Consider the following 25,138-nt stretch of genomic DNA (forward strand, 5'->3'; position numbering starts at 1 on the left):
AATTCAGAATCAATAAATCGGATAAACCTAGTTCCAGATGGAAAACAAAATAATCGAAGAATCTCACTAAACCGGACCCATATAACCTTGCTATGATGCATATAGACGAAAACCCGTCCAGGTCTTGAAGATCTGGAGATGATTGTGCTTGATTCAAGACCTGGTACTTGCCAAAGATAGGCAAGTATTATGTAATACCAAAATCGTATAAATAACAGAGAGATCGAGCATATATAGAAGGAAAATCACTGAGAGATTCCATATTAGAGTCGGAGTTGGGGAAGATAAAGGAGGCAGCTACTAGGGTTTGAGAGGAGAAGAAGAGGATAGGGAGTGTTTGGGAGTAGCGTCTCAGGGAAAATGAGAATAAGGGTTTGGGCGGATTAATTAAAGATGGGGGACGGGCTGTGAGTCGTTGATCTCTGAGATCAACGGATGGGATGAAAGGAAGAATGGGGTGGGTCGTAAAAAACGGGTACCAACCGAGTTTTTTTAAAGGGTTGTTTGGTTTTGGACTGATAAAGGGTGAGTTGGGGTGGGCCAAATGTTTTGGGTCATATTTTGGTCCGAAATTAGCCCTTTTTGGGGCTATAAAATTAAATATACGAAATTTATTTAAAATAATTTATAAATAATAAAAATATTACTTATGCAGTAAAATAATTGAAAATAATAGCTTAACATTGTAAAAATATAAAAAAAATACTATTTAGCATAAATAATGTAATAAATGTAATTAGGTACAGAATATAGGTTATTATTACAAAAATTGTGTAAATAGCTCAAAATACAAATGTAATTATAAAAATGTTATAAAACATACATGTTAGTATAAATAATAAATTTGGATGATTAAATCACTGCAAAATAATTTGAAGGGATAATTACTAAATATTTGAATAATTTAAATGCAAGAAAATTAATTTTAAAGCTTTAAATATTATAGAAAATCATAGAAAATACTTATATGACTCTTGTAAATTGGGTAATAATGCAAAATGATATTTTGAAAGTATATAGAATATTTTATAAAATATGAGGACAAAATTGGGTATCAACAATGCCCTACTCTTTGGTCTATGGGATCGAGGCAGTAATACCGGTCGAAGTCGGAAAACCCAGCCTAAGGTACTCCCACAAAAGTGGCATGAGTAATGATGAGAGCAGAAGGAAGGAACTCGACGAAATCGGCGAACGAAGAGATATGGCGTACATAAGAATGGTCACCCAAAAACAACAAGCAGAACGTTATTGCAACAAGAAAGCAAAGGTCCGGCCGCTTAAAGTTGGGGACTACGTCTGAAAGCCAAAACTCAACCGAGCAAAGATCCCTGGGAAGGCAAGCTGGGAACAAACTGGGATGGTCCGTACAAAATCACAGCCAAAGCAAACAAGGGTTCATTCCAACTAGAGACAATATAAGGAAAGCAACTACCAAACAACTGGAACATCAACCGCCTAAAATACTTCAACTTCTAAGAGAAAATGTGTCCCCCAAGTCGTACTCTTTTTCCCTGACTTGAATTTTGTCCTATTTGGGTTTTCTTAAGAAGGTTTTTAACGAGGCGGCGAAGGGAACACTTCGAGTTGAAGTACGCGAGGGTAGGACCGTTGTTACTATTTCATTGCTCAACTTCTCAAATACTCTCCCAGTCAAACAATGAAGGGACTAGGTAGACTGGAACTAGGACTCGAACACCAATCAACACCAAAATTCTATAATTTTCTCCAAGTATGTAACTAAAGCAACAATGTCAAAGTAATAACAAACTTACGTTTATCGGACAGTTTTTCGTATTAAGGTTATGTTCGACCTCGCTCGAACAACACCTACCATCCCTCGGTCGTGACTTAACAAAAGATTATGTTCGACTACGCTCGAACAAACACCTACCATCCCTCGGCCGCGATTTAACGAAAGGTTGTGATCGACCCCGCTCGAAAAGAAACCTACCGGCCCTCGATCGCGATTTAACGAAAGGTTATGTTCAACTAAGCTCTGACAAATACCTACCGGCCATCTTTCACGATTCAATGAAAGGTTATATTTGAGTAATCTCGAACAAACACCTATCAGCCCTCATCCGTGATTTAACGAAAGGTTATGTTAGACCCCGCTCGAAAAAACACTTACTGGCCCTTGATCATAATTTAACAAAATGTTATGTTCGACTATGCTCGAATAACACCTACCGACCCTCGGCCATGATCTAACGAAAGGTTATGTTCGACCTCGTTCAAACAAATACCTATCAGCCCTCGGCCACATCTCAACAAAGAAACATATGCGACCTATGAATATTCACCTCGAAGGCCATATCCAACTAAAAGACAATAACAATAAGAAGGACAAAAGCGAAACAAGAAAAAAACATACAAGTAGAGAAAATAAACCACAAGAAGGGAAAAAGATGCAAGAAACAACATTGATATTTCATACTTAAACTGTTTATAAAGGCTCAAGAAGACGTCGGTAAAAATACATAAAAAAATCAAAAAGGAAACTACTGATTGCTGCCATCACGTCCTTCAGTGCCCTCTCCAACTCGGTCTTCTATGACATCGCCACCCTGACCACCAATGCCCTCACATTCTCGATCCCCCTCGCCATCGCCATCTTCGCCCTCAGGAAAAGCAGTATCGTACCAGGCATTTTCCTCAAGCCGATCTACACCCTCATCCCCATCCTCCTCATCGGCCTCAGGCATAGTGGGATCATATCCACAAATGACTCGAGCTTCACGAGCATCTTCGAAGGCAGTCTCAGAAATGGACCCCGCCGCATGCAAATCTCGAAAGACATCTAACTGGGCCTCGGCATGAATTCATTCCTCATATAACTCCCGAGGTACATTGGGAAAATCTGAAACATCATAGGAGGAAGGCTGTGCAAGTAATTGGGCCTTCTCGACCTCCAAAGCAGCCACTCGATCATGAAGAATAGAGTTATATTTCTCCAGCTCTCCGATCCCCTCCTTGAGTCGATCTTCCTTAGCTCTCGCTGTTGATTGATCATTCTGCCGCTCGGCTCGGAGAGTCCTATCCGCCAATTCAAGAATCTCCGTCTTCCTTCGAGCATCCAAATGAGAGGACTCTGCCTTCTCAAGCTCCTTTCACTTCTCGGCGACTTCACTATTGAGGGCCTCTAGATGAAGTCGGCACTCTTCTAACTACCCCCGCAGCTTGACCACTTGAGCTTGAAGGTCACTGCATTGGGCCTCCATGCCCCTGATGATCTCAAGCTCTTCTTCCCTGCTCCTCAGTGTCCCCTAAAGGACGCTACATTTCTCAATGGCATTCACCAACTCATCATCTTTCTCTTTTAACTCGTCCCAAAGGGCTTGCATATCGCCGCCTTCGCAAAATTGCCTGCGGAGATCTCAATATTTGCCACGATACTCAAAGTGCTTGTATTTCAATTTCACAAATATCTCTTTACGCCTTTTCTCCCTCTGGGCACTCTCAATCTCAAAATTCACCATCTGCAATCATAAAAAGGAAAGAGAAGAAAGAAGTCAGATCCAAAGATGCCCTGAAAAACCAAAAAAAAAAAGAGAAAAGAGGTCGAAGCACAAACACTCACCCTAAGAGCAAGGCCAGCAATGCTCCTTGACAAAGCACCATCGTCTATTTCTTTAAGGGTCTTACCCTTTATCTCGGAACAAAGTGGCCCAAGGGCAGGGACTACCTCCTAGGTGTTCTTCAACAGGTCATGATCCATGGGGATCGCAATAGTCCTCGTAGACCCCTCCAACCTTATCTCAAGCTGGGTAAGCCCTTCTTCCATCATCCTCAGGTCGTCCGCATCAATGTTAGAACCTGGCTCATCACCCTCCCTAGCAATGCCTTTGCCCCTCTCATTGGCCTGCAAGGAGATGTCTGTAACTGCTCGATAGGTCAATGTCTCATCTCGCCGTAAAGTGTCAAGAACAACAGCAGTTGTCCCTTCAGTCTCCATCAGCGCAGAAGGAAGAGACACATCCACATTATCTCCTACCAACCTCGGAACTCGGCTCGATATCATCTCCCATGATAATGGTCGTCGTCTCACGTAGCGAAAAGTCCCCTTCCGTCGCGTCAATGGCCCAGGTGACTCCATCACCAATATCCACGGACCTCATCTTTTGAGGTAGGAGATCTCCATCACTAGGCAAAGTTCATCGTCCTTGTCGATGAGAGAATATAGAGGAGAAAACGAAGTCTCCAAGGCCAAAGTAGGAACAAATTCAGACACAGCGACAGGGAAAACTGGAACAAAGATAGGATCAGCCGCGGTCGAAACACAGGCAAAAACTGAGGACGCAGTAGCCTTCCTTTTTCGGAACAAGGGTGCGGGAGCTATCGATCTCCTCGTGCCCTCTGGCCGAAGCTAAGAAAAAATAGGAAAAGGGAAAATCAGCAAAGGAAAACAAAAAAAAAAAAATTAAGACACTGATAGTCGAAAGGTAATTATCAGTCAAAGGAAGAGTAGGCCCGAACTTCTTGAAAAAGCTTGACCATTCACGAATCCCTATGATGTGAGGTAGGAGCCGCTCGACCCAGTCAGAAATATGAGCGTCCAAAGGAGGAGGCGAGGTCTTGGCTGCAAAGGAATAAGGTGAGAAGTCGAAATTCAGGACCAAACACAGGGGAGAAATCAAAGTAATTACGAGTATAGTTCCAAGCCTCAGGAAAGCTGTTAACATTGGCCACGACGTCCTCAGTTCTAACAAAAAAGAAGGTAAACCAGAATTGATGACTCGCCTTGTCTTCCATCTTCACCACCAAGCATTTTTCCCTCGGTGGCGAAGGTTCAGCATTGTTCCCTATAAAAGCTAGGAGCGAACAAATGAATTAAGTGTCGCAGTGTTAGTTCGACCCCGGCCAGCTCAGCAAACATAGTGGGTATCTTTATAGCTTTATAAACGTACGGCGCAAGCTGAGCAGGACAAACACCATAGTGATGACAGAACTCTTCCACCAGCGGAAGGAGGGGAAAAGAGTAGTCGACATAGAAAGGGTAAGCGTAGAGGGCGCAATACCCAGGACGGTAGACCTCTACCGTATCCCCCTCGGCCGGGATCAACTCAATATGGTTGAGAAGGCTGAATTTAGACTTAAGCTCCGCTAATTCCTTCACCGTCATCGCCGACCGAAAAGCTCCAGGAGAGGCCTCTGGTGACTTGGTGAAATCGGATCTGGAATCAGGGTTGCGTGGGACTATCTCCTCCACCGACAGAAAGGACATATCCTCAACGGTGGTAGGAACGCTCTCCCCATGGGAGGGGAACACCACTGCCAAGGGAGCAACACAACTCCCCTCTGCAGCCTCAGAAGGTAAGTTAGACATGATTCAAAATAAGGAAGGAGAATAACAAGCAAGAGGGAATGAGGAACAATGTAAGTCTCTAAAACAGAGAGGAGAAATTCGAAAAATAAGAGAGCAAGAGAAAGGTATGGGATTTTGAAGTGTTGGAAGATTTAAAATCCAAAACCGCGCTCAAAACCTCTATTTATAAAGGTCATGGCACCAAAACCAAAAACGGATCATCATGGTTGGCACCGGAACCGAAGAGGCAGGTCTAATCAAAGGTCACATGCTAAATAAAACGACGCATCGGAAATGTGCGTCCTAATGAAGCATGACATCATGACATCATCCCAACTCATGGACAACATAACTCCAGGAAATCGCCGGGGAAATTCAAAGCATTTGAAATGTGCGGCCCACAAAGGGCCACGTTACCTGCTCGCCGCAACAACCCCGACCTACGTATTCTGCTTGATTATCTACTTGATTAGCTCGACCACCAACAATATGATCTGCTCATCGAACCCGTCCATAAAGCCGGCCTCAATAAGCGGAGGGACTAACTGTATGGGTCAAAATCTATCTTTAGAATACTTGAATCAAAATAGAATTAGTGCAACATTCCGAGTTGTTGCTTGTCGAAGTAATCTATAAAACGGTGAAATCCGTGGTCGAAGAGTCAGCAAGAGTTGAAGCCAAAGAAACAGCAAGAGCTGAAGCCGAAGAGTCAGCAAGATCTGAAGCCGAGGATTCATAATCGTAGATGAAGGCTGAGGTCGAGCACCCTTGACAGAGTTATAACGGCTAGTTTCAAGATAGGATATAAAAGAGAATATTATAGTGGATATTCTCTATACTAGTACTGTTAGGGTTTTATAGAAACATGTTCTCTATATATAGAAAGAGGTACAATGATAGGGGACATGTGATATTCATTTGTAAAATACACTTTGACTTTAAAAGAGAGAATCAGATCTTATTGTAAGGATACAAACACAACCTTTTCACTAAGATTCTTGTCTACACTTTTTTACCGGATCCGAGGATAACTCGAATATTCAAAGGACTGCCCATCATTCATCATTGTCAGAAAAAACATTCACTGATTCCATCTTTTCTTGGGTGACCCATTCATTCTATTTACTTAAAATCATTTATTGCTATTTATCAATATTTAATGCTAAATTATTTCTTCTGACTTCTTGAATATAGGTTATATGCTGCCGTTGCTACTAAAATATACCTATGTAGTATTTATTGTACTCCCGAGAACTTCATCTTTGTGATATTATTATTAACTAAGATTAACTCCCATTTATATAAATTTAATTAGTTAAACCAAAATCTATATTTTTTGGTCAAACAAAGGCCTCAAAATACCTACCAATTATTATTTCTCTATACTTTTCCTTTTTTTGCTCTATTTTTTTTTTCAAGACTATATATACTATAGAAATAGTGAGCATTAAGTTACAAATCTCATAGTGGTTTGACATCTTTCATTATTTTCGTGCAAAAATATACTATGGGAGAGTATGACATAATAAATCATGGGGCTTTACAACAATAAGGATTTTTATTGTGGTGTAGTGGCAAGTATTCCTTCATCATTAATCGGATGTCTTGAGTTTGAGCTCTAAGTATGAAGTTGCCTCTATTAAGAAACATTTTATTTCTTATATGAAACTTTTTTGGCGCAAATTTATATTTAATTGGGCATCAAAAGATCGGATACCAAATGAAAACCGAGAAAAATGGTGAGACTTTGCGTCAAGTACTATAACTCTTAGGATCATTGAAGTCTGATTAGAGTCCCATTAATAATTTATTTTTCCACCTCCCCACTTCTTTCCTTTGTTTCTTTCTTAATGGACATCGCAAATCTTGAATTTTTGAGGTCCCTCGTGAGTGTAATTTTATCATATTTCAGATTTAACATGACTCAATTATTTTTTATAATTTAATACCATACGAAGCTTATCATTGTTACATTTGATTATTTGACACACATGAAGTCAATTTCTTTGGTTTCTTGTTCTTTAAATCGAAACAGCAAGAAGAAAGTGAGAATTTTATTGTTTTTCAAAAGGATACATGACGAAACAAAAGAGATTATCACTTTCTAGGGATTAACTTATATACACGAATAATGTAATAGAAAAATACAAAGAACTTATTAATATTTATAACATGTTACATGTCTTATATTTAGGTTATTAATTTCACTTATTCATAAATAATATTGATGTTATTTTTTATTTGATTTGATAGAATAAAAATTTATTTGCACTATCATCGATGTAGAGTGTAGAAGTTAAACACTTAACCAAGACTACATGCCACTTGTTACTGTTTCCTCTTAAAAATCTAAAGCTTGGAAATGGAAACGTGTCACCTTAATGAACCAAGTATTTTATAGCTCCTTCTCTAACCAAGAAATCTGCGATGTCTCATGCATCATTAATTAACCAAATATTTCATAACTTCTGAAAATATTATTGTGGCTTTCCCATTATTAACTGAAGCAACTACAACTAATCATGCTAAATTATCCTTTAATTTGATTTGCAATTACTTAATCGGATTAAAAAATTAGATAGCGGACATCGAGTAAGAAAAAAAGATGAATCTTTAAACTTTTTAATATTGAACACATTCTATTTTTAGAGTTACGGGTTCATATCTACTCTTTGTTGCAAATTTAATGATTTTTACATATAAATTCATACTCCGTGTATGGGTTCAATTGAATCTGGTACTATTATATTGGATTCGCCCCTGATAAAAGACTCACTAAATTCGCTATATTATTATTATTATTTGGATTATTTTCTTATTATTTCTCTGTAATTGGATTAATGATTGATGCAATAAATACGGTATTATTAGATATTTTCTTGTAAGAGTAATTATTGAACACTTGGGTGATGTTATCCTCAGTGATAATGCTATTTGGTTGAGTTGTTATTATAACTCAAAACAGTAGCCTAAAACTCAATCATGGGTTCCTTTGTAGATTCCACTAATTACATCAGTCATCCTCTATCACATACAGAATTATTTGGGCCGAAACATTACACCCCAAAGAAATGGGAAGTCAAAAGGACGTGCTTTGAAGCAAAGAAATTTGAAAGTGTGACCAAAGGCAAAAAGCTAAAGCCTTTATATTACTGTAATAATAATAATAATAATAATATACTCAATATAATTTCACAAGTTGTTTTCGAAAGGTAGTACTATAAAACCTTTATACTACTGTCTATTTGCAAAATTATTGTGTTAATGTTACACATCTTAATTTCTTTTCCTTTTTGTTTTCTCTATTTGTTTTGGTTCAAGAAGCTATCTCAACAGTAGAATTTAATCATTTTGTCATAATTTACAGGGTGGTTAGTGAATCAATAATTCGCATTTATCAACTTAAATTAAAATTCAGAAGTCACTGAATTGATCATTGCCTTTATGAAAGTTCGAAATACTCTTTTTCTAATTTAAGTTGATAAATGTGAATTATTGATTCACTAACAGCTCTGTAAATTATGATCATTGCCTTTATGAAAGTTCGAAATACTTTTTTTTTTAAGAAACTGTTCCATTAAGTGTTAATTGACCAATGTTCAATGGAACTTTATGAAATTCATTTAAGCATTTTGAAACGAAATTTCAAGAATTCTAACTAGTGCATCAAAAAGGTAAAATGTCCTTGTAGCACTTGAAAAGTTTGAAGAAATCACAAAATTTTAAGTATAAATTTCTGACAAGGACTAATTCAACTCTTATTTACCTTTTTTTACAATTTTTTCCATTACATCGAGCATCTAGCAAGAGGAAGTGGTAGGAGAAAGAAGGTAATATTAGCATATTTGGCCAAACTTCTAAAATCAACTTATTTAGAAAAATATTTTTCTTATAAGTGCTTTTCAAAATATATTTTTGCTGAGAAATAGTTTATGTTTGGTTAATTAATTTGAAAAGCACTTTTTGAGCAGCAATTAATATTTGACCAAGCTTTTAAAAAGTACTTCTAAGTGTATTTTTCTCAAAAGTGTTTTTCAAAAAAATATTTTTGGGATGAACCTACTTTTTCTGCTTCTCCAAAATTATTTTTGCTTCTACTCAAAAATATTTTTTTTCCTTCTAAAAGCTTGGTCAAATATCTTAACTTTTAAAAAAAAAATATTTTTGACCAAAATAAAAAACATTTGGCCAAACAGGCTAATAATCAAACTCACACCTATTGTGTGGAGACTCAGACTCCCACTGATATCACAAGATTATTAAGGTTAGGTTATAAAGCTTGGTGATAAATCGTAGTATTTAGTTACTTACTGATTTTATTTATTTACTTATTAACTTGATCTAAGATAAGTTGGATTACGGATGATGTTAGTACAATCGACTGCCAATGGAGAGATCACGATCAACAGATATATACAAATCTAATACTCCCTCCGTTTCAGTTTATGTGAACCTATTTCTTTTTTGGTCCTTTCCAAAAAGAATAATCCCTTTCTAAATTTGAAAATAATTTAGCTTAAACTTACAATTCTACCCTTAATGAGAAGATTTTTTAACCACACAAATACTCTGTGTCCCTTTTTTATTTGTTTAGTACTACAAATTTCAAAAGTCTTCATTTTTCTTAAACTACGTGCCCAATCAAACAGGTTCACATAAATTGGAACGGAGAGAGTACGTAATAAAAATTTAAATCATAGGTTTACTAACTCTATACTCTATATATAATACATTTGGATAAAAAGTGTGCAAGTAAATAGAGTAGGAAAATTTAACAAAACTATGACCTCATACCTTTGTAAATTTAAAAACTGATATGTCACAGTCACAATATATTTTAATTTTTACTATCAGCATGCACTAACTAATATCATTCCTTAACTTAAAACATTTTAGAAGATTTAACGAATCAGAACTGCATTCCTTTAACTATATGAATCATCTTCCACTTCGTAAGGCAGTGATTCTTATCCCTTTTCTTTCTATTTTCCCTATTATTTTTGGGGCGCAGAGGATTTGATGGATTTGGAGCAAGAAAAATAGAATGTCCGGTGAAAATCGAACCTTAAAACATCTAGCATCTAGGATCAAATGCGGAACTAAGATTTTTAGTTTATGGTTCTGGATCATAATGTTTTTTTATTAACTGGGATCTAAATAGACTATTTATACATATTCAATAAATTTTGACACACAAATACAATATTTAAGCCAAAACTATTGGATATTGCCAAATCCATAGCTAAAAGGCTGGCTCCGTCCTTGTCTAGGATAATACCTATATCATAAAACTATTAGTCAATTCTCTTAATTTATTCATTCTTTTCTAAGTTTTTTTTTCTTCATATTGTTTTGCTGATCTAAAAGGATATGTAAATTAGAAGATCTAGTGAAAATCGAACCTTAAACCTCTGAAATCTAGGGTTATACCTCCAGCTTCAAACGACTATTCAATTCTCCTAAATCATTTTTTTTTTTGCTCATCTAAAAGATATGTATGTTTTATATATAAAGACGTGACATATATTTGAGACTTGAGAGTGCATATAGAAATTAAAATACAGTATCAAAATGGAACATCTGCCCTCTGCTTATATATTTTCCGCATAAGTCATAACAAATAAATGTTAAAACTTTATACACTGTCTTTTGTTTTCTTGAAGCTATGCTCTTTTCTTATCTTTTATGGGCAAAAAGGAAAAAACAAATAAAATACTTCACCTATTTTCAAAATCTTATTTCGTTTAGAAGTACCATTGTTTGTGTTGGGAATAAACCCCCCACAGAAAAATAATATTTACTGTAATAACAATGGAATAATAACGTAGTATCAAGATATAGTAATCAACAAAAAGAACAACAAGAACACAAATATTTTAACGTGAAAAATTCTTCTAAATAAGGGAAAAAACCATGGGCCCGAGAGGAGCAAAGTAATACACTATAATGAGGAATTTTATATTCCGTAGTCCCGAGTAAAGTACTCTAGGGACCGCTACACATTCAAAAAAAATTACTCTCTATTGAGATTCTCACCTCACTACCATATCGCTCACACTCTCTATTTTTCCCACAGTATATTTCTCACGATACCTGAAAAATGCTCTCTGCAAACTGTGTTGCTTCTCTTTCTGTGTGATATGAAATGAGAAGCAGATAGCTCCCTTTTATAGGAGAAATGGCTGACCTCTTCAACCAATCAAATTGATTGGCTTTAGCAAGCTGGGCTTGCAATTTGCCAATTTGCAAGAATGCAAATTGTTGCCAAAACCGATTTGGCAAAACCTATTATGGAATCTGACATTCCTTTTTTTTCATTATAGGGATGGACCCACAATCTCCCTCACTAGACTCATTATCCTGAAGGAGGTAACACCAGACTTCTAACTTGAGTGCATGCCGATAAGTTCTTTGCACAACTCGAACATGTCCCTTGGTACTATCTTGGTCAGCATATCTGCAGGATTCTCACTTGTGAAAATCTTCAAGACTTGTAGAGATTCACTCTCTACCTTTTCTAGGATCCAGAGATATCTCACATAGATATGTTTGGTTCTTGCATGGTACATGGAGTTCTTGCTCAAGTTTATTGCACTTTGACTTTCACAATAGATAGCATACTCCTTATGCTGCAAGCCAAGCTCTTGAAGGAACCGTTTCAGCCATATCATCTCCTTACCAGCTTCAATAGCGGCAATGTACTCCGCTTCAGTTGTAGAGAGTGAGACACACTTCTACAACCTCGACTGCCATGATATAGCTCCCCCCTGAAAATATAAACAAATATCTAGTAGTGAATTTTCTATTATCAATGTCATCTGCCATATCAGCATCTCTATAGCCCTTCAAGATTTGATTAGATCCTCCAAAGCACAAACAATCTCCTGCGGTACCTCTCATGTATTTGAGTATCCACTTGACTGTTTCCCAGTGTTCTCTTCCAGGATTTTCAAGAAACATGCTAACAACACCAACTGCGTGAGCAATATCAGGTCTAGTGCATACCATTGCATACATCAAACTTCTGATGGTAGAGGAATAAGGAACTTTGGTCATGCTTTCCTTTTCCTCCATTGTTATAGGATACATCTTCTTGCTCAACTTCAGATGACTAGAAAGAGGTGTGCTGACTGGCTTAGTATTCTTCATGTTGAAGCGTTTCAGTACACGTTCAATGTATTTCTCCTGAGACAACTACAACTTTCTTCTTGTTCTCTCTCAAACTATCTTCATCCCCAGAATTTGTTGTGCTGGACCCAAGTCCTTCATATCAAATAACTTGGACAAATCTCCCTTCAACTTTGCGATCAACTCCTTGTCTTTTCCTACAATTAACATGTCATCCACATACAACAATAAAATAATAAAGTTGTTGTCAGAAAATCTTTTAAAGCATACATATGTATCAGAATATGTCTTTATGTAAGTTTGACTTTTCATGAATGAGTCAAACTTTGTGTACCACTGCCTTGGTGTCTACTTCAACCCATAAAGACTCTTATTCAGTTTGCACACCATGTGTTTCCTTTTAGCTACTTCAAATCCTTCTGGCTGCTCCATATAGATCTCCTCTTCCAAATCTCTGTGAAGAAATGCAGTTTTCACGTCCAACTGCTCTACTTCAAGATCTAGGCTAGCTGCTAAGCTCAAGATTGTTCGAATAGAAGTTATTTTGACAACAGGTGAGAAAATTTTATCAAAATCAATACCTTTCTTTTGTTCAAAGTCTTTTACCACCAATCGAGCTTTGCATCTGACTAGCTTGCCATTTCTATCTTTCTTGAGTTTAAAGACCTATTTGCATTTGAGTAGTCTTTTACCCTTTGGAAGTTCAACCAGCTTGTACGTGCCATTTTTCTGTAGAGATTCCATCTCTTCTTGCATGGCTTTCATCCACTGGTTCTTTTCTGGATGGGACAGCACCTCCTTACGACTTTCTGGCTCCCCCTCATCATTGTTGACGACATACTCTGTGGAAGGGTACCTGCATGACTCTACCCTTGGCCTCTCTAATCTCCTCAGAGGTTGAGGTTTTTCTTCTTCTAGAGGAGGGTACTCCATTTTCTCGACATCATCATCAAGTTACTTTTCCTGCTCAATAACCTTACCAGGTGGCTCCACATGCTCGGCATCCTCGCTGATACTACTTTCTGCACTTGTGGGATTGTTAGAAGTAGAAAGAATGGTAAAAAGGTTAGGGATTATATCATTTTTGTCCTTCTCTAACTGATCATCTACAGCTCCAACTTCACTTTCTCGGAAGATTTACATCTCTGCTTCTGATGACCTTCTTCTTTACAGGATCCCACAATCTGTACAGGAACTCTTAATCTCCATATCTGATAAATATGCAGGGAACGGATTTATCATCCAGCTTTGTTCTCTGCTCTTTTTGGTATATGTGCAAAAGTTATGCAATTGAACACCTTCAGATGTGAGTAGGACACCTCTTTGTTGGTCCAAAATCTCTCTGGGATGTCGAACTCCAATGGAACTAATGGACTCATATTGATCAAGTAACAAGCTGTCTGAACTGCTTCACCCAGAATGACTTAGGCAGTTTAGCCATTCTGAGAATGCTTCTCACCTTCTCAACAATGGTGTGGTTCATTCTCTCGGCTACATCATTGTGTTGTGGGGTTCCAGGAACTGTCTTTTCATGTCTAATCCCATGGCTCGAACATTACTCTTTAAATTCCCTTGAATTGTACTCACCTCCATTGTCACTTCGGAGACGCTTTAGCTTTTGGCCTGTCTCTCATTCCATAGAGTATGAAACTTCTGGAAAACGTGAATCATCTGATCTTTATTTTTCAAAATATAAACCCACAATTTTCGTGAAGCATCATCAATAAAAGTAATAAAATATTTATTACCACTCATCGATTCAATTTCCATTTGATCACAAACATCAGAATATGCCAAATCAAGTATATTCAATTTTCTTTTAGACGATGTTTGAAAAGAGACTCTATGTTGCTTACCAAATAAACAGTAGTCACGAGGTTTTACCGTTGTACCTTTGGTATAAGAAATGAGTAAGTTTCTGGAAAAAATCTGCAATCCCTTCTCACTCATATGGCCCATTCTTTTGTGCCACAAATCTGCAGAAATCTTATCTTGTGTCGCGTTCAATTTGTCTTGGCATATTTCTGCATTTGTCTTGTAAAACGTGTCATGAGCAACTCCTTTACAATCACTAACGATATCTTGGTGAGTCACCACTTTTGATTTGCAAAATAGTTCTCGTAACCATCTCGGTCCAAAGCTATTCCCAAGATTAAGTTCATCCCCAAATCAGGTACATGTCGCACGTTCTTTAGAACCAATGTGCATCCGACATTTGTCTTGATACAAATATCATTGATCCCTGCAATTTTTGAGTAACTCTTGTTACCCATTCTCACAGTGTCGAAATCACCTGCTACATATCTGCAAAACAATTCTCTTACCGGTGTGGCATGGTAAGATGTCACTGTGTCAACCACCCATTCCGAATCTAGACCTTCCAAGTGCATGCATTCATCTTATTTATTTATAAAGAGAACAACATTATCATTGCGGTTGAGTTGTCGTTATTCTTCTGGCTACTACTTTCAGTTTTGCCCTTTCTTAGATTTGGGCAATCTCTTTTGAAGTGACCCGGTTGATCGCAATTGTAACAATTTCTTGATTTTGATTGGGATCGATTCTTGGACTTCCCACGACCTCCGGATCTACCATAGTTACTCGAACTCCTTTGATAACTCCTGCCTTTACCTTCTGTGATGAGAGTTTGTCCTTAATTTTTAGGTTTTTTTCTCATCTTCTCATTGAGTAGAAGAGCCGATGTGACGTCCTTCAACTCAATAGTGATTTTGCCGTGCAAGATGGTTGTTACCAAATTATCATACGAAGATGGCAATGAGTTCAAGAGAAAGATAGCTTTATCCTCTTCCTCAATCTTTACTCCGAGGTTGGCAAGCTGCGTGATTAGTCTATTAAACACATTTAAATGTGACAAAAAAATTGCACCTTCACCATATGTGTATAATTGCTTCTTCAGGTACAATTTTTTTGTCAACGTTTTGGACATGTATAAGCTTTCCAACCTTGTCCAAATTTCACATGCAGTGTCTTCGTCAATGATGTTGTTTATCACTTCATCTGATAAGTGCAACCTCATTGCACTAGCAACATTTTCATCCAAGTTAGCCCAATCCTCAACTTTCATGGTATCAGGCTTCTTGGCATCATTGTCTAATACCTTGTGTAATCCTTGTTGGGTGAGCAGATCCCTCATCCTTCTTTGCCATGTTGAGAAACTGTTATCTCTGTTGAATTTTACTACCTCGTACTTTACTCCGGACATGTTATTCACTGAGTATAGTACTACCGACCGTGAACAGTATTTCTTTGAACGAGCAGAACCTGTGCTCTGATACCAGTTATTAAAAATAAATTCCCCATAGAAAAATAATATTCACGGTAATAACAACGGAATAATAATGTAGTACCGAGATACGGTAATCAACAAAAAGAACAACAAGAACACAAAGATTTTAACATGGAAAACTCTTCTGAATAAGGAAAAAAATTACGGGCTCGAGAGGAGTAAAGTAATACACTATAATGAGGAATTTTACACTCCATAGTCCCGAGTAAAGTACTCCAGGGACCACTACACATTCAAAAAACAATTACCCTCTATTGAGATTCCCACCTCACTACCATATCGCTCACACTCTCTATTTTTTCCATACAGTATATTTCTCACGATGCCTGAAAAATGCTCTCTGCAAACTGTGTTACTTCTCTTTCTGTGTGATATGAAATGAGAAGCAGATAGCTCCCTTTTACAGGAGAAATGTCCGACCTCTTCAACCAATCAAATTGATTGGCTTTAGCAAGTTGGTCTTGCAATTTGCCAATTTGCAAGAATGCAAATTGTTGCCAAAATCGATTTGGCAAAACCTGTTATGGAATCTGGCATTCCTTTTTTTTTTTCATTATGGGAATGGACCACAGTTTGCACCCTACGTTGCCAAAACAATGATGAGTTAAGTCACTCAAGTCAATTAACCCATTAATTTCTTGGACATAATTATACTTAATCAATACATAATTAATAATAGGTTAATTAACGGTATTTGTTAGGTGTGCGAACAAAGTCCCACATTGGTAGCTGAAAAGATTGGGAGTCTACATATAAGGTGTCGGGATCTCTTAATGGTGTGAAGTCTTTTGGGAAAAAATGTGCGGCTTGGCCCAAAGCGGACAATATCACACCATGTTAAGAGTACCTTTCAGCCATTTTAGCCCAACAACTGGAATCAAAGCCGAGGTTCAGTGGGACGAGTATGGTGATTGCAGGATGATAGCGTGGGGCTCGGTTTATTTACCCTTACGAGCTTGGAGACGCACACACAAGAAGAATCTAGTTGCGGCGGGCTTCGGTTGCCATACATACTTTGAAAATGTGGGTTGCACATAGTGAATTTCGGAAAAAGACCCAGAATCGTGGTAGTGGGCCACATGGAACTTAATTCGAGGGAAAGATTGTTGGGTATGCGAATAAAATTCCCACATTGATAGCTGAAAAGATTTTGAGTCTACATATAAAATACCAACTATGTCTATTTATAAGTAACTTATTATAAAAATTGGTCAATTCATAAAATATTACCAATATTAGCCAATTAGCTATTTGTAACCAAAAAAGGTCAAAATGTTGCTTTCTTTTGAGTGAGTATTATTAGAATAGATTGGATACATCTTAAGGAGCTTGAATCTCAGTTTTGGGATGATTTGGTAGAGTTTTGAGGCGATTTGAATTGAAAATTCGAAGTAGAAGATGAACATTAAAAAAATAAATATGTGCATCACACTTGTATCACTTGTGTATCAAATATGTATTATATTTGTATCAAATGTGTATCATATGTATATCCATGTATACATGTATGAGATACATTCGTGATACAAGTTTGATTCCTGTGTCGCAGAAAAAAAAATTGAACTCGATTTTAACTACGAACTGTGATACCAAATCAGTCCAAGTCACCTCCTATCTTTTTCAAATTTTGTATATTGACTCATCTATATGTTTTCAGTGAATCTCAACCATACCCATTGAAAAAGGTCCTTTTTTGCTTAGATTTTTGGAATTTTATATTTTTTTTTTGTATTTCATTACCTTATTTATTATCTCATCCATGAAATTTTATTTCCGTCTTGCATCTAATGTTGCTAATCGCGCTTTAAAATATGAAAGGAGATTTGTGCATGTAATTATTAGAGAGAAAGAACCTTATTTATTTGAGTTTTCAACTTTTATATGTGTTTAGCTAGTTTTGGTAAGTCTATGATTAATGACTGAAGGTTGGTAAGTTAGGACTTATTTGGGACATTTCTATAAGATTCTCATCTCTTAATGAGGTGAGGCCTTTTGGGGAATACCGTGCGAGCTTGGCCCAAAGAGGACAATATCACACAATGTTAAGTGTATCTTTGGGCCGTTTTAGCTCAACAGTATTCTTCAAATCTCATCCTATTATTGGATAATTAGTAAAATTATTACCATGTGACCTATAGGTCACGAGTTCAAGCCGCGGAAGCAGCCATAATATTTGCATTAGAATATGTTGTCTACATCAATACCTCTCAGGTGCGGATATTATTCGGCGTGAACACCGGATGCCTTGTGCATCGTGCTGTTATTTTTGGATGGGACAGAAAACTCAAACCCAAAAACCATTAGTGTGATTAGCTAGTGGCACACTAATAAAAGTACATTTACTTTAGTTTACATCAGCAAATCCCATAATCTTAGAAAAAATCAACTGTTTATTTATGGTAACCATAATAATACTACTGTTGAAAGTCCGATGTATGACACCATAATTCCGAACGATCACCGGTGTCGGAATGCCGCATTTTGGAATGACGATAACCTGGTGGGGTCCATTTTAAACAGAGGACCCCACCACCAACTCCCATTTGATCAATGTGGCATCAGCATAGCACTAAATTTACCTTTCTTTCATTTTGGTAGCTCTCAAATGCAAATCACTTTACCACTAAGAAGATTGAGAAAAAAACAAGAATTTCTTTAGCAAATTCCCCTAGTGGGATTCTCTCAACATGATTAATGTGTTTCATCATAGACAGTAATATACATTAAAAATATAACGAATTTTTATATCATAAATATTATTCCATCAAATAAATCGATGTTTCGATTACCTTATTATTTTGTTGTTACTAATACTTTTTGTTATTGTTTCTTTTCCATTATTGTATTCATTACTGTATCTCTTTTTAATAATACTACGCCTATATACTTTTCCTGAGCCGAGGTTTATTGGAAACGATTTTTTTACATTTACAAGGTAAGGGTAAGGTCTGTGTAAATAGGGGCGGAGCTAGAATAGGATTTGCAGGTTCGGACGAACCCAGTAATTTTAGTCTAAACTATGTATTTGTTTTAAAAAATTCATTGAATATGTATAAATTGTTAATTTAGAACCAGTAACATAAATGAACTAGAATTTCGAACCCACAAGCTTCAAATCCTAGCTTCGTCTCTGTGTACACACTACTCTCCCTAGAGTACACTTATGAGATCATACTGGATTTTTTATTGTTATTGTTGTAAATCGATGGTAACAAATTATTCTTATCTTTTAAATTCTTATTTAATATAGATATTTACTTGCTGTTGACTTAGTAACTGGACGTTGTGTTGAAAATTTTCCAGCCTCTTAGTATTTACAGCAAACTAATGAATACATGATATGCGAGATAGTGATACAGAGTGAAAATTACACTCATAGATTCTCACGCGCGTAAAACTCATAATTTATTTATTTATTTATTTTAATCCACTATTTGGATAACAGAAATGTCCTTGGCCTTTTGTTTTGCCTTTGCTAGTGTTATCTATAAATAGGTAATTGGTCTCACTTCATTTTCTCAGGAAAAACACAAGATCCTCTAAGAGTACTTCAAGTGTTCTCCTGTTTTCACCTTTGAGTTATTCTTAATTCTCCTCTCTTTGAGAATACAATATATATATTAGCTGAAAGAAAACATAACAAAAAAGAGATGGAGAACAAAGCAGGATGTTTAAGTAGTTTCTTCCAAAGGGCAAAACCTTACATAGCAATGATCTCTTTGCAATTTGGTTATGCAGGAATGAATGTTATTACTAAAGTTTCCCTTAATGGAGGAATGAGCCATTATGTTTTGGTTGTTTATAGACATGCCTTTGCTACTGCAGCTATTGCTCCTTTTGCTCTTGTTCTTGAAAGGTAATATAATTGCCCACAAGAAAATAGTTAAAAAATTCTATTACCATTCTTGATTTATCTAGCTGTGAAGTAATGCAAAATGAAAATAATGCTAAGTCTTTAAATTGTTTTTGTTTTGTACAGAAAACTCAGACCAAAGATGACTTTCATGATGTTCTTGCAAATTTTTGTATTGGGCCTTCTAGGGTAAGTGTCTCTCTATGTCCTATTTATGAAATTCCAACTCAAATTTTGTGTATGAGTTTAAGCTCACGGAATAAATAATATATTTATATGAAATAGTCATTTCTAAAGTAGTTACTGATATATGAAATAAGAGCAATCAGTATATAACCTGATAAAAATAATAATTAATGTGCTATCACATATTAAACTATACTGATAACGTAAAAAAATCATAAACGATCAGTGTATATAACTTAAACATTTTACTTATGTAAACCAAAAAAAAAATCTAAATCTATGATTTGATCAAACAGGCCAGTGATTGATCAAAACTTCTACTATATGGGACTTAAGTTTACATCCCCAACATTCTCATGTGCCATGAGCAACATGCTTCCTGCAATGACATTTGTCATGGCTGTCCTCTGCAGGTACATATATACATATATGTTCAATTTAATATTTCTTCTATTTATTATTCTACTCTTTTTTCCAAAATTTGGAACTAATAATAAAGAATGAATTCAGAATGGAGAAGGTGCATATAAAGAAGTTGAGATGCCAAGCAAAGGTTGTGGGTACTATAGTGACAGTGGCTGGAGCCATGTTGATGACATTGTACAAAGGACATGTTATTAATTTGGTTTGGTCAAATAATATCCATACAAATACTTCTAATGTTCCTGAACCCAATGAAGCTACTGATAAAGATTGGCTTAAAGGTTCAATCCTTCTAATTCTTGCCACTTTTGCATGGGCTTCTTTCTTTATACTTCAGGTATGTAGTATATACCCTAAATTTTTTTAAAAATTTGTGAAATAGTTGTTGTTGTTGTTAATGTATTTTTATTTGATGTTTTGTGACAGAATGTTACAATGAGGAAGTACACTGCTCCACTTTCTCTAACTGCACTTGTTTGCTTCATGGGAACTTTGCAATCAATTGCTGTCACCTTAGTGATGGAACATAAAACTTCTGCTTGGGCTATTGGTTTTGACATGAACCTTCTTGCTGCTGCCTATGCTGTATGTTCCTTTCTTTACTCCTCATCCCTCCTCTATATTCAAATAAAAAAGGTAGTTGTACGAAGCATCCCGCGTTCACGCAGGATCCGGAGAAGTGATGTTGGCAGTCTACTCTGATGCAAGTATCAATGGCTGATTCCACAGCTCGAACTCATAACATATAGGTCACACGGAAACAACTTTACCGCTGCTCCGAGTCTCCCTTCCTATAAATAAGTGATTCAAAAAATTGCAAGAATATTACACCTTAGTGGCAAAGCAACCTTGCCACTTCAACCATTCATATATATATATATATATATATATATATATATATATATATATATATAAAAGAATTGTTTTAACCCTATTTGCACAGTATATCTATTCGACGAAGGGGATTCAATTAAACCTCTTTCGGATCATGTGTCTGACCCTTCTCCTCCTAAAACCAACAACCATTGATTAATGAAAAAATATAATTATGGATATTATTTTACTAAATTTCAGGGTATTGTATCATCAAGTCTTGCATACTATGTTCAAGGTCTTGTAATGGAGAAAAGAGGACCTGTTTTTGTTACTGCTTTCAGTCCTTTGATGATGATCATTGTTGCTATTATGGGCTCTTTCATTCTTGCTGAAAAAATCTATCTTGGAGGGTAAGTCAATTTCTTCTATGTCATACTCTCTCTGTTCCATTTTATATGTCCGTATTTATTTATTAGTCTGTTCTAAAAAGAATGACACTTTTTATATTTTTGGGTTTCAGTGTGCTAGGAGCAGTGCTAATTGTGGCTGGACTATACTCAGTTTTATGGGGAAAATACAAGGAGTATAAGGAGAAAGAAATTGAGGGTGCAATTCCTGAACCAGTGAAAGGAGTTACAGAGAACAACCAAATGATGATTTTAGAAGATAGAGAAGTAAATGACATAGAAATGCAAAGTAGTGCAGTAGCCATTAGTGTTTCAATGTCACAGCCTCCAATGTTGGCTAAAGAAGCACCAAAAGCTTGAGTTATGAAAAAGAAAGAGCCAAAAAAAAAAAACAATAAAAACAGAGTTTATTTGGTGGTTTAAGGAAGGATTAAGAAGAATTAGAAGAAGAGGGTATTTTGCTTTATTCCCTTTCTGTAATGGGTAAATAATGGAGGTTCTATATGTAATTTTTCGGCTTATATAATATTAATTCCAGAGTTTGGTGAAAAAAAGTTGTTCTCCTACTTTTTCTAGAGAATATTTAAATAGTATGGCAAGGTTTCCACCTGTGTACTGGAATTATCATGTCAAAATCTTTAACATTTTTTACTTCTCTTTGGACCATTGGATGCGACAAGCATTTCTCCTGATAAATCTCACAAACTTGACGAAATAGGTTTTGATTCAGACACCTGAATTATTCAAGTTTGGATTCGAATAATAAGTTGATAAAATTTAAACAAATTGAATAAAATGAATCTATAATGATACGAGGTCACACAGAGTAGTGAAAGATTTGAGCTTGCTCATGATTTCATGCTTCACAAAAACCTAAGCTAGAAGCTTAAAAGTCATAATATCATAGATTATGTGGATTTAAGAAAGTTCGATTAAAAACGATGAAAAGGGACTAAGAAGGCTTGGATGGATTACAAGGAAAGGCACAACTTAGAAAATAATTTGCTCTATTAACGTAATATTCATTCATAATGACCTGGTGAACTGTTCTAAAAACAGATGATCTTAAGAAACTCAAGAAATAAAACTAAAACTATGTTTTACCTTCCCCTTTTAAAACGATTTAATAGTATGTAAATGGTTATTTCTGCACTGACACAGTCCGTACTAAGCTAGCGTTTGGCCATAGATTCCCAAATTTATTTTGAAAATTCTGATTTGGGTGAAGTTTGATTTGAAGATGAAAATATGTTTGGACATGATTTTTCAAAACATATTTCACTTTTTATTTAAAAAAAATGAAACATGACTTATACCCACAAGTTCCAAAAACTATTACAAATACCCAATAGTACCAAATAAACAAACTTGCTATCTTGTATATACATAACCTTCATTACTCAGATTACACATAGGAAGTCATTACTCATATTACCCATAGGAAGTCATTACTCATATTACAATCATGCCTACACCACAACGTACAACTAAAATAATTAGCATCAGCGTTTCATGCATTAGAGTGCAACATAACAAAATGAAAATAACAGTTAGCTCAATTTTTCTTTAAGTCGTTAAACCATTCGACTTGATTTTTTTCGGTCATATGAACGAATATCTTGCGAAAGCTGGGGTTAAGCAAGAAAGGCACTGCTGGTGAAAATTTTTCGGCAGCTAAACCATATTTTTGCAAGACAAATTGCAAGTGCGTAGTCACAGCTTCCTCAGAGTAGATATCAATCTCGATTTCTTTCGAGAGCAGATACAAAGAAAGAAGCAGGAACAAGAGCAGAAATTGAGGTGATTATTTAAATGTGGGCTCTTTTACAAACTATAAAAGTTTGGGGTAATATTTAAAAAATATAATGGTCATGTTTTGGCCCAAAATAGCAATTAAGGTGATTTTGAAATTTGAGATTTGGGATTTGGGATCTTGCCAAAATGTGGACAAAATCTATGGCCAAACATGTATTTGCCAAATAATTCCCAAATTTATTTTGACAAAACTCATGACCAAACGGGTCCTAATATTATCTGGAATCTGAAAAAGATTCCACTTGAGTATCAGTGTGAAACAAGGGATCTGAAAAAGATTGTTAAATGAAAGTTTACCACTTGAAATTAAATATTAATGAACTATGTCATATACTCTTTCTCGTGAAACTACTTTAATAGTTCAACCATCCCAATTACCGAGAATTTGTTCTCTGTCTGTCTGCAAATTAAGTTGGCGTTTGGACATAAGAATTGTAAAATTCTAGGGGGAAAAAATTTTCAAGTGAAAATGGTATTTGAAATTTAAAATTGTGTTTGGAGATGAATATAATTTTGGATTGTTTTTTAAGTTTTGTGAGTGATTTGAGTGAAAATTTTAAAAAATAGCTTTTTGAAGTTTTTTAAATTTTCGAAAATTTTCAAAATGCATCTTTAACTGAAAATTGGAAATTTTATGAACAAACGTTGATTTCGAAAAAAAGTGAAATTTTTTTGAAAAGAGAAAAAAATTTCTTATGTCCAAACGGGCTCTAAATGTTCTCAAAATAGTTTAAATGGATGGCGTTTTTCAATTGTGGCCACTTCAAGCAATTAGTAGCAATAGTGTAGCGACCCGACCGATCGTTTTGAGCTCTAGCACGTCGCCCGGCGATTTGAAGCCTTGAGTAGCTTTACTTTATGCATTATGACTTGTACGTGTGGTCGGAATTGAATTTCGGGAAGTTCTGAGTTGTTTCGAAAGGAAAATTCTCAATTCGGAAGCTTTAAGTTGGAAGAGTTGACTTAGGCTTGACTTTTGAGTAAACGACTTCCGAATCGGGATTTGAAGGTTCCAATATGTTCGTATGATGATTTCGGACTTGGTCGTATGTTCGGGTTGAGTATTGGGTGGTCCGAAAGTATTTCGGTGCTTAATATGGAAAATTGGCATTTTGAACGTTTTAGAATTTTCTAAGTTTTATTTGAAATGGACTTTGGTATTGTCGATGTCCGTTTGGGGTTCCGAGCCTTGGAATAAGTTCGTATCGTGATTTGTGACTTGTGCATAAAGTTTGGCGTCATTCCGGAAAGTTTAAGTATGAATCGGACGTGTTCGTCGAAGTTTGAATGTTTGAAAGTTTGGAATTTTTCCTAAGTTTGACCATGGTTTGAATGTAAGTCTATCGGGTTCGGATTTTGGGTTCCGAACTTGGAATAGGTCTGTTCCGTCATTTGAAACTGGCCTACAAAATTTGGTGTCATTCGGAGTTGATTTGATGTGGTTCAGACTATTGGTTACAATTCTAGAAGTTCTTGAAGTTCATTATGATTTTTATATGTTTTGGCGTCCGATTCATGATTCTAGAGGTTATTTTGGTGTTTTGATTGCGCGAGTAAGTTCGCGTTATGTTTTTAGACTTGTGTGAATGTTTAGTTTGGAGCCCCGATGGCTCGAATGAGTTTTTTGACACGTTCCGGAGGAGTTGGTAGAGGTTCAGCTGGTTCTGGTGCACTGTTCTCGCATTTGCGATAGCCGCATTTACGAGATCATTCTCGCTTTTGCGAAGATGGGCTAGGGCAGGGGAGTTCGCATTTGCGAACAAACTGTCGCTTTTGCGAAGTCACTGAGCTCGTATTTGCGAGACTTTGGTTGCATTTGCGATGCAGACAGTGTTGATCGGGCATCGCATTTGCGACCATCGCATTTGCGAGTCTCTTATCGCAAATGGAACATC

At 36.2% G+C, this 25,138-nt stretch overlaps 1 protein-coding gene across 2 annotated transcripts; it reads left to right on the top strand.

Annotated features, from left to right (window-relative positions):
* The first annotated feature begins 19,255 nt into the window (after positions 1-19,255).
* On the top strand, positions 19,256-22,049 carry LOC104104288 (WAT1-related protein At5g07050-like). 2 transcript variants are annotated; one of them, XM_009612334.4, is made up of 7 exons: positions 19,257-19,599; positions 19,723-19,785; positions 20,079-20,195; positions 20,293-20,542; positions 20,632-20,790; positions 21,280-21,431; positions 21,542-22,049. In XM_009612334.4, the coding sequence occupies exons 1-7, from the start codon at positions 19,394-19,396 to the stop codon at positions 21,786-21,788; spliced, it is 1,194 nt and encodes a 397-aa protein (XP_009610629.1). In that variant the 5' UTR covers positions 19,257-19,393; the 3' UTR covers positions 21,789-22,049. The 2 variants fall into 2 exon arrangements, with proteins under 2 accessions (XP_009610630.1, XP_009610629.1); XM_009612335.4 differs by lacking the exon at positions 20,079-20,195 and having other exon boundaries at positions 19,256-19,599.
* Positions 22,050-25,138: the final 3,089 nt, after the last annotated feature.

This window comes from Nicotiana tomentosiformis, chromosome 10 (assembly GCF_000390325.3).
Source record: "Nicotiana tomentosiformis chromosome 10, ASM39032v3, whole genome shotgun sequence".
Taxonomy (NCBI): domain Eukaryota; kingdom Viridiplantae; phylum Streptophyta; class Magnoliopsida; order Solanales; family Solanaceae; genus Nicotiana; species Nicotiana tomentosiformis.

Bases quoted from the DNA above. Each gene is read 5' to 3' on its own strand.
- LOC104104288 (XM_009612334.4), top strand. From the start codon at position 19,394: ATGGAGAACAAAGCAGGATGTTTAAGTAGTTTCTTCCAAAGGGCAAAA. The intron at 19,600-19,722 runs GTAATATAATTG...TGTTTTGTACAG, and splicing joins TTTGCTCTTGTTCTTGAAAG to AAAACTCAGACCAAAGATGA. The intron at 19,786-20,078 runs GTAAGTGTCTCT...TTGATCAAACAG, and splicing joins TTTGTATTGGGCCTTCTAGG to GCCAGTGATTGATCAAAACT.